At 39.6% G+C, this 10,997-nt stretch overlaps 1 protein-coding gene across 3 annotated transcripts in view; it reads left to right on the forward strand.

Annotated features, from left to right (window-relative positions):
• Positions 1–9,895, forward strand: part of LOC132861367 (calcium-activated potassium channel subunit alpha-1-like) — an 82,305-nt gene extending 72,410 nt beyond the window's left edge. The window contains exons 29-34 of one of the 3 annotated variants that reach the window (XR_009649931.1): positions 713–907; positions 1,018–1,136; positions 1,602–1,811; positions 5,565–5,593; positions 7,336–7,364; positions 9,333–9,895. Coding sequence is in view for 2 of the 3 variants with exons in the window: in XM_060892874.1 (XP_060748857.1) it covers positions 713–907; positions 1,018–1,136; positions 1,602–1,811; positions 7,336–7,354 (543 nt within the window). In the remaining variant the exon portion in view is untranslated. Of the gene's footprint in view, positions 1–712; positions 908–1,017; positions 1,137–1,601; positions 1,812–5,564; positions 5,886–7,335; positions 7,365–9,332 lie in introns of those variants that run through there. The other 2 variants (XM_060892874.1, XM_060892862.1) reach the window with 2 other exon arrangements.
• Positions 9,896–10,997: the final 1,102 nt, after the last annotated feature.

A 10,997-nucleotide genomic window follows, 5' to 3' on the forward strand; every position in this document is an offset into this window, starting at 1 on the left:
GGATCAGTAGGGGTGGAAGACGATGTCCATGAGGTGATTAAAGGTGGCCGGCACCCCATGCAGGCCAAAAGGAAGGACCCGGTACTGCCAGTGGCTGTGCTGAATGCCGTTTTTGCCATTGCCTCCAAGGCGAGAGCAACTTGGCAGTAGCGCTTGGTCAGGTCTAAGGTAAAAATAAAGTGGGCCTTCCCCAGGCACGCCACGAGGTTGTCCAATCAGGGTAGGAAATAGCTGTCGATCTCCAAGATCTGGTTGAGACTTTGGAAGTCATTGCAGAGATGGAGGCACCACCAGAATGGGGCTGGACCATGGACTGGCACACTCTTCTATGATTCCCTCAGTATCCATTACACTTGCTTCTCTATAGCCTGACGGCTGGATTCCTGACCTCGGAATGGCCACTCCCAAACCACCATCCCGGGAGGGGTCTTGATCTCATGGTGCACCAGGTGCGTGAGGCTGGTGTCAGGCAGCGGTGCATGTTCCACCCTTACACTTGTGAATTAGTAAATTAGTGCTTTTTGATATGTGACAGTGAACACACACCTTAAATGATGCTCCAGCACATTGTTGCTAGGCAACTACAATAGATAGAAACTATAGAATAAAGTTACCAACATACGAAAGATTTAGCTCCTACTGTAAGTCTTTTATTGATCAGTGACCTCATTCTCCTCATATTTGTGTTATTTCTCATCTCTTGTTTGTTCAGACCTACTTTAATGACAATATCCTGACGTTAATAAGGACGTTAGTGACAGGTGGAGCCACGCCCGAGCTTGAAGGTTTGTTAGCGGAGGAGAACGCACTACGTGGTGGCTACAGCGACACACACACACTAGCCAACAGGGACCGGTGTCGAGTGGCACAGCTGGCCCTGTACGATGGGCCATTCGCCCAGCTCGGGGTAAGACCACACACACACACACACACACACACACACACACACACACACACACACACACACACCACAGCTATAGAGTGTAAGTGTATGTGTTTTGTGGTGCATGTTTGCAGGAAGGTGGGTGTTACGGTGATTTATTCTGTAAAGCGTTAAAGACCTACAACATGCTGTGTTTCGGGATTTACCGTTTAAGGGATGCTCACCTGGACGCACCAAGTCAGTGCACCAAACGGTGAGCTTCACACACACATACACACAAGCACACACACACACACACACAAACACACACACAATATTCCTTCCAAACTGATGATTTATTTTTCTTTACTCAGGGTTTTTTATTATTATTATTATTATTATTATTATTATTAATTAATTAATTAATTAATTTATTTTATCTGTTAATTTTAGCTTCATGACCTTTAATGATGACACTATTGGTTTAAAAAAGTTGTTTAGCTTGTTACGGGTTCTGAGCGTCTTAACAGGATTATTAGCGCAGTCTTTAATAAAGTTGCAACACGGTTCCTCCAGTGAGCAACCAAACAAGAAGAAACCTTCAGTGTGATGATTCTTATTACTGAATACAAATTTCTGTCTAACTGATGACAGGTGTGTGTGTGTGTGTGTGCGTGTGTGTGTTAAATGAGATAAAGTATGTGATAAAGTATTACTCACTCTCTGTCTCACCCTATAGCTATGTGATCACCAATCCTCCGTACGAGTTCGAGCTGGTCCCCACAGACCTGATCTTCTGTTTGATGCAGTTTGATCACAATGCAGCTCACTGTCGCTCCACGCTCTCACACTCCTCACACTCCTCACACTCGTCCAGTAAAAAAAGCTCCTCTGTGCACTCCATCAGCACCAAACACGCCAAGACCCGAGAGCCACGAGACAAACCCAAGTATGTCCCTCTTTAACAAAAACACACACACTCTGTCTTTCTCTCTGTCGTGTTGTTTCCATCCATCTGTTTAAAATCTAAATGTGGAAACATCAGAAGTATGTAGACGCCTCAGTATCAGTCTCTCTGCATGTCTTCAGGTAAAAGTGTGATGAAACTAAGTATGGAGTAAAGAACAATTTAATATTTAAAACCACACACCACTGTAATAACACCGTCATTTTCCTTCCATATGTAAATATTTCTCTAAACAAGTCGCTTACTTCAAGTTCTAAATAACTGTAACTTTAAATCTACACTTCACTGCCCCCTGCTGTTGAATGTTAAGCTGCCTTTATATCACATCTTTGAGATGAACTGAAAATCATTTCACATGTATTAGAAACATAAAAGTGTTTTTCCCTTAATTTTACGAATCCAAGTTCTTGTTACACGGAAGGAAAAACAACATTAGGACGATAAACAACTCTTTTTTTGTGTGTGTGTCCACTATAAAACTTAACAAAAAGTTGCTAGGCAACTGGGAAATATGTCACCAAGCATGGTTTAGCTAAATGCTAAAGCTAACAATGAAGCTAACTGTGATGTGGCGTTTGAGTATTTTCTAGGCACAGTTACCATAATAACGAAACAGAATCATAAATAACCTCAACATTTAGATAAAATGTGATAATAAATTACTAATAAAAAGTTTCAGTGTCACTGAAATTGTACTAGTTACAGTTAGCATCAAGTTCTAAACAAGCCTCAGTACTGAGAAACTGGAAATACAGCTATGCTACGTCGTGGCTCGTTGTCATAGTAACAGGGGAAAAACTTGCTGTGGCTATATTTCTCTGCTAACTGAAGGTTAGCGATGTAGCTAGCTGTGAAGTGACCGTGGATCTAAAACATCAACACTTACCTCAGAGGTGTTGTTGGGTTTAAATGTAACAGCAAATGAACATTAAACTAATCTTCTCTATGTCTACAGTTACATGTAGCATTGACGGCTGTTGTCATGGTAACTGGGGAAAGCCTTGCCATGGGTGTGTACAGCTTGTGTAGTAAATCCTGCGATATTTCCTGCAGTTGTGTGTGGTTTTGTATGCGACCCTTGACTGCACATGTGTGGCGCTTTTTGATGACATCATCTCGTTCTCATTATAATGTATATAACAGCAGTTGATGGAAACACACAACCCCCTGAATAAAATTCGTGCCTGTGTGTATCTGTGTGTGTGTGTGTGTGTGTGTGTGTGTGTGTGTGTGTGTGTGTGATAGAGAGAGAGAGAGAGAGTCTGATGTGAAGGCAAATGGCACATCCACACTGAACACAGACATACACACACTTGCACACACACACACACACACACACACACACACACACACACACACACACACACACAGTAACACACACAGACACACAGTAACACACACACTTACACACACATTCACACACACACACACACACAGTCACATACACGCATTCACACACATTCACACACACATACACACACACACACACACACACACACACACACACACACACACATATGTCAATGTTTCTGTTTCTTTGCCTTGTTTTGTGTTAGAGCCACAGTTATTGTTAAAAGGGTTGTGTTTGTGTTACAGTTATTTGGGTTGCTATAGAAACAGAGATCATTTTGCACTGAAACTGCACTTTAAGCATCTCATAACACCATGTCGGTGAACATCTTCATTAAATCTTTTTCTGTCTTCAGTCATGTTTCAGCTTTATTTCTGTTTACATGAACACATCACTGACACTTGAGTGCTCCGTTACAGTCCCACATGTTTAACACGTTCACAAGGAATGACAACAACACAAACACACTGTGGGGCTGTTCATTGTTCCCCTCTAACAGCAGGTCTCCAAGACTTTTATCAATTTTTTATTGTTACATTTTTATTTATTAATAAATGACACATTAATCTTGTTATGTGTTTAAAGTTACATATAATGCTATGAACCGCATTGAAGCAAGAAAATGACCCAACACCTTCTGACCAATCAGAAACCTTTAATTGTGTTAACATCCACTCGCATGAAGAACACAGCTAACGTTTCACTTCATTCCACTGCTCCAGAGGCACCAGGAGGTTTTAAGGCAACAGTGTAAGGAACTCTAATCAGGAACTATACACAGGAACTCTAATCAAGAACTCTAAATAGAAAATCAAACATGAGTTGTTATAAGGAACCCTGAGCAAGAACTGTGGGTGTGAAACAGGTCCCTCAACCCAACTCTGCTCCTCCTCCTGAACTCCTCATGAACACTGTGACATATTTTACTGACTTGTGTCTGATCTCTCAGTGATTAGATCTCTGCTCCATCTCAAAGTTTACTATTATGTCAGAATTTAATTCTAATTATCAGTAAAACTATGACTATGTCACTCCGTTCCCTTCATTAACATCAGAAATACTGTAGACAGTCACATGACCAGAATCTAACTTCTGATTGGTCTGACAGTGCAAAGTAAAGGTTCTTCACTTGTCCCAAAGCAAAGAGTTTTCTATCAGATAGGGAACTAAGCAGAACCTGAACCTGTCCAGAGAACCACTCTAGAACTGTGTATTAAAGGAGGCTGTACTATATTTACAGTACATTCATAAATATCCTGAATCCTTAAAGGTTCCCTGTTCCTTTGAGGGAATCCTTCTTAAAGCTACTCATTTAAACATTACAGTGAAGTGTTTTTTATCAGGAAGTGTAGACGAGTTTTCTAAACCTAAGAATCCTCAAAGAACCGTTGAATTTCTAGAACCTCTGTAGATTCTCTTGGTATGAATAATGAAAGGTTCATAGCCTCTTAAAAGGAACCTTCTGTCATAAACACTCAGTATGTTTTTACATGTACAGTACTGAGGTTTAGAAAATACTCAGATGGTTCTGAAATGTTGAAGGGTTCTGTAAATAATAAAGTGTTCCTACGTGTTAGGAAGAGCTGGATGCAGAACACTAAAAGTGGTTCTATTTGAAACAGTTCCTGGTTGGGAAAAGCCTTAACCGCTCTCTGATAGGTGCTACATACAGTATAAACCACAGGACCAAATGGAGAACCTGAACACCATAGTGTTTAAACTGATGATAAATTTTATAAACACATTCCTAATGTTGCCTGATAAAGTGAGCGATTTGTCACGAGCCTCGTGAACAGAACTTTAGTATTTAATCACACACAATCTCAGTGTCTGTGCGTGAGAACCAACAGGAAACTCAACAGGAAACTCCATTCCTGCATCATTAGGCAGCTTCCTGTCAATGTTCCTGATGCTAGAATCCACTTTATTCTGTTTAAAGGGAGACTGATGTTAAGGGTCTGATGACACACACACACACACACACACACACACACACATACACACTCACACACACACACACACACACACACACATACACACTCACACACACACACACACATACACACACACACACATACACACACACACACACTCACACACACACACACACACACACACACACTCACACACACACACACACACAGACACACACACACACACACACAGAGACACACACACTCACACACACACACAGACACACACACTCACACACACACACACACACACACATTCACACACACACACACACACTCACACACACAAACACACACACTCACACACACACACACACACACAGACACACACACACACACACATGCCAGGGTTTTGTGTGGTTCCAGTTCCTGTCGTCCCATCATTAAACTGGCCTGTTTATGTTTTAACAGTTGCTGAGCGAATGTGGACTGTGTCTATGGTTAGTAAGTGGACATTCGGATATTTTCTCACTTCTTTTATTCTTTTCTTTCTCCCTCACATCATCACTCAGATGAAGCCCCGCCCCTTTTCCCTTTTATGAATGTTAACTTTAGAATTTTAAAGCTTGTCTCTAAATGACAGTAAAATGTTTCAAATGTTGTTAATGCTCTCATCTGTAAGAAACAATTGTTCATATTCCTGTATGTATAATTAAAGTTTTTATTATAATTATTATAATTATTATAATTATTATAATAATAATAGTAATAGTAATAATAATAATAATAATAATAATAAGAAGAAGAATTATTATTATTATTATTATTATTATTATTATTATTGTCAGGTATATTGTATAATAATAATAATAATAATAATAATAATAATAATAATAATAATAATAATAATAATCCTGGACCAAAGTACTGATTTTTTGTTTGTTTGTTTTGGGATATTATAAATCATGTAAAGATTGCAGATATTATGAGGTAATAAATAATATGCTCTTAATAATATTCTCAGTAATTCTAATAAAAAGAGCCTTTTTCTGTATTAAAGCCACGAGCGGAGCTTCATTGCAGACAGAGAACTGATTCAGTTCTTATTCCTTTTTTATTATTTTCTCTTAACACTAATCTTTAAGCTGAACTATTTATTATTTATTGTGTAAAACACTGGACTCAAGTGGAATGACCTTGATCACTGAGAGTGACTCCCTAAAACTCATTGAATCCAAATTGATTCATTTTGATTTTGATTTGAATCTGAATCATCTGAGAGATTGAAGCGTTTCTGAACACATTCCTACAATTTCGATTGCAGGTGTTTAAGTGTGAAGATCATGAACACAGAACCAACTCAGACCTGCTCGCTCAGATGATTAGAGCCTTATTTAAAACATCTAAACCCTCACAGCTCTACAACAGCAGCTGCTCATTTCAGAAACGGTTCTGAGTAGAACAAAAGGGTTCTTTAAGGGTTCTTTGGATAAATAATGTAGGATGAGTTCCCCAATGTGACCGCCAAAGAACCAATAAGGTTTCCAGATGTTCTCGGGGTTCTTTAGTTTGTCCCTCTATCAGAACCTTTAAAGATTTTATGCAGTGTTCTGATCCATAGTATTCTTTGAAAAACAGGCTTAGAATAATACACTCTTTGGAACCTACTGTAGATCTGGAGGTCTTGAACCATTCACATTTAGTTCTTGGTTCTCTGTTGGAAAGTATTCTGCATGGAATGTTCCTTGTTATAGGGCTCTACAGAGAACCTTTCAGAAATCCACTCAGAACGACATCCACAGAACCCCTCAGGATTTAAAGGTTCTGAGAGTCTATACTATAAAACCCTGACAGGTTCTTTACTTTGTTTTTTTTTTTGAAGGTCTGGGTTCCATTTAGAAGCTAGAACCCTTAACCATGGAACCTTTTAAAATCTTTTAATTTCTATTGATGGATCTGTTCGTGGTTCTGAAATGTGCAGGATCCTTTTAAAAGTGTTCAGTGTCTCTGAAGATCATTCGCTAGAGTCCTGTAGAACCTCCTGAGTGTTACTGTGTTTCCTTTAGAACACACCTGATTTCTGTTCAACAGAATATTGGTGTGTGTGTGTGTGTCTTGTGGCAGGAAATACATCAACACACAGATCCACTGAAATAAATGTTCCACATAGAGTTAAGGGATTTATAGTAATGTAGTGAAGGTGAGAAAGAAACCGGACTCACAGAGCTTCTTTTCTCCAAAGTGCACCGTGGATGAGTTGAGAGGTCACAGGTATGAACACACACACAAACACACACACATGCATGGAACCCCTGTGTTGATGGAGCTTTGGGTTCTGAGTTGAAACAGATGCATTCAGTCTAATTTGAGTGACATCTTCAATCTTTTGCTTTTGATCCTGAAAGCAAAGTTTTCGTGAGTGCATCAGAAGCTCCTTCCTGGTTTGACTTGCTAAATGCTAGTCTTGCTCGATGCTAACTGACGCTAGCATTTGGTGCTTCACTGTCTGGTTTGTTTGCTGTACTCTACTCTTCCTGCATGGAGTGTTTGGGATTTTGCTTCATAGCTTACTGTGTTTTCCGGATTCTAAGATTTACTTTTAAACCATTAAATAAAATTTTTGTACAAATTCCATATGTTTGACTCACAGATGAGAAACAAGTGTGGAGTTTTCTCTGAGACAAACCGGTGGAGTTCTTACAGTCTGTGTGCTCTGCATTTATTCGTTTACTGTTCTGTAATGAAAGAAAAACTTTTTTTTTTTTACTTTTTTTATTAAACAGTAAAATGAAATTAAAACACGAAATTCATTAAATTTATTCTCCAAAATTATTTTAAGAAAATTATATTTTTTATACGTTTCAGCACACAAAGCTTAGAAATAAAGTATTCATGAATCCAAATTTTTTTACAAATCTGGATTTTGCCTTTTTTTTTTCTTTTTTTCCTCTTTTTTTTGAAATGACAAATGAATAAAAGGCAACGTACACGGATGTGAATTAAAAGGCTGAGAGGCTGAAGGTGTGAAAGACAGAAAACACAGTAAGAGCATGATGAAGAGCTCTGAGCACCAAACTCACCGAAACTTCCAAAGAGCATGTGAGAGGAAAACTGCCTGCTGGGAATTCTGCTTTTCTGCTTTTCTGCTTTTCTGATGCCTTTAAAATGTCTTGGGAAAGAGAGTTGGGGTGTTTTTGTAGACATGAAATGATCATCAGTTGAATTTGAAATCAGATAAATATTTGTGTGTTTTGAGAAACAAACACCGACATGAATCTGCTGATATTCACATCAGAACACTGAACAAGTCTCACTCACTGAAAGGTCTAGTGACATACAGCTAAGTACGGTGACATACTCAGAGTTCGTTCTCTGCATTTAACCCATCCAAAGTGCACACACACAGCAGTGAACACACACACAGCAGTGAACACACACACAGCAGTGAACACACACACGCCGTGAACACACACCCGGAGCAGTGGGCAGCCATTTATGCTGCAGCGCCCAAGGAGCAGTTGAGGGGGTTCTGTGCCTTGCTATAGGGGAACTCAGCCTGAGACTCGAACCCACGACCTTAGGGTTAGGAGTCAAACTCTCTAACCATTAGGCCATCAATTACAGTTTATTTATTACAAAACACATTATATGGTTTATACACCTTTATGGTTACGTGGAAGTCTGTGAATCGAGTTAGTTCCTGTTGTCTATTCCGTTCTCTCTCTAAACACTCGTCCCCTCAGGAGTCTCTCTTCCTTTTCTTTCTTCAAGTTAATAAGAGGGAAATCAGCTTGTGATCTTTCGTTACCATAGAAACCGTAATAAAGTGTAAACGCTGTCCTGAAGATCCATCTTCACCTCTGTCTTGTCCACAGAACTGACACTGGAGACACACACACGATTACGCAACTTATTTAATCTGTTTCCGCTGTACACATCCCTGTGAACGAGCTGTTGCTATAGAAACAATACAGCATCAGTGCGAGTGCATTAATAAAACTAATCAACACCTTCTGACCAATCAGAATCCAGAATTTGGCAGCGCTTTGGTTTAGAGCTTTTATAAATCTACCACAGGATACATGCTGTGTGTGTGTGTGTGTGTGTGTGTGTGTGTGTGTGTGTGTGTGTGGTAAAGGTGAATATCAGCACACGAGTCTGAGAAGCGTTCCTGCAGTAACACATGCCAAACAAACTCAGATCAACATCCTCACTCTTCTCACCACCATCTCCATTCAGGCCCAGTCCAGGTGTGCGCTCATTCCACCAATCAAACCCAAGAGGAAGTGAAGTGAGAGAGGACCAATCACGGAGCAGGAAATGTCTGGAGTTCCAGACCAGAGATGAGCTGCTTTGAGTGTGAGATCATGAAGTCACAACCTGGCAATAATGAATCATCATCATTCCCTTTGAGCTGTGAGCAGTTATTAGTCACCTGACTGCTGGACATCATCATCATCATCATCACCACACAAACACAGATACATTCTCAGGCTTTTACTGACCCAATGTACAGATGTTAAAATGTGCTGTTATTGTAAAAAGGGGCGTGGTCAATTAATATATTTCTTTTCTTGACCATTGTGAAGTGTGTAACCTGACAAAGAGGTGTGTTATTGTAAAAAGGGGTGTGGCTAATTAAATTGCAGGGTTTTCTTGAGCATGTTAAGTGTCAGTTTAGTCAGTAAGCTAATGTGTGGTGTTAGAGTATAAAGGGGCGTGGCTTAGTGTCACAACAAATCCTCCTGCTCTTCTCACATATCCAACTCAGGGTCAGACATACTGTACATCTGAGATGTACGTGTAAAGGGATGTGGTCAGGGCGGGTTCAGGGCGGGTTCAGGGCGGGTCAGGGCGGGTCAGGGTGTGGTCAGGGGAGATTCTGTGTGTGAAAGGGTTGTGACATGCTGTAAATATCCCAGAAAGTGATTTTGCCCAGAAAAGGTCAGGTCTAAATATCGTCCGTGCGTTTTAGAATTTCTCACTTCCTGTCACACGGCTCCACCCACATCGATTTCTGGATCACAGAATAAATGAATGTAAACACCAAACAGATACAAAACACTTTTGCCTCATGCACGAGGGAATAAACCATTTTCAGGGTAATAAAACAAAGCTTTACTGTGAGAGCGATTCACTTAATGGTGGTTTAATCCCGACACTCAGCATGTGGCTAATTGTTAGCGCTAAACTGTAACTGGTCTGCATGTTAGAGATGAATGTGTGAAGAGGCAGACTGCTCATTAGCATCGAGCACTTCAACCTTCACTAGCATAAAAAATTCACACACAGAATTTCAATCTTTTCAAAGCTTCAGCATGCAAATTCATTTTCCATAATTCACCGATCTGCAAACGTGGAACACGTGATGCCTTAAATCCAATAAATATACACAGGAAAAAAGATTCTTAGCAAACCTGCTACCTATCAATGTTGCCTTAGTGTTGTGATTTAGTCTGTAATCAACTTTATACATTTATCTTTAACTTCATTAACATTTTACATTTACTACCAAAAACAGGCTGCTAGCTAGTTGGCTAATATGGAAATGTACCTTGTGTTACTTTTGCTAGCTAACACCACAATACTAGTGCAGTGAACATGTGTGTTGTATTGAATGAGTTCTTTTCTGTTGCCTGTGTTTAACTAAACACTTCTATGTATTAGCTCCTCTAGTCTGGGTAATTGGATGTTAGCAGTGTGCTAATTTTTTATTCAATAAAAGACAGGAATGATTTAAGTTTACATTTAACTGTAAAAACTGATCTCCCAGCTGCGAGCTGATGTTAGCATGAGGGATAACTGGCTACACTTGCTAGCTAACAGCAAAATATCCTGAGCGTTTATTTTTTATTAACACAGGTTTAATTTTGAATAATAAAATATTTCCTCTTGATGATGATG

The sequence above is a fragment of the Tachysurus vachellii genome, chromosome 2, assembly GCF_030014155.1.
Source record: "Tachysurus vachellii isolate PV-2020 chromosome 2, HZAU_Pvac_v1, whole genome shotgun sequence".
Taxonomy (NCBI): Eukaryota; Metazoa; Chordata; class Actinopteri; order Siluriformes; family Bagridae; genus Tachysurus; species Tachysurus vachellii.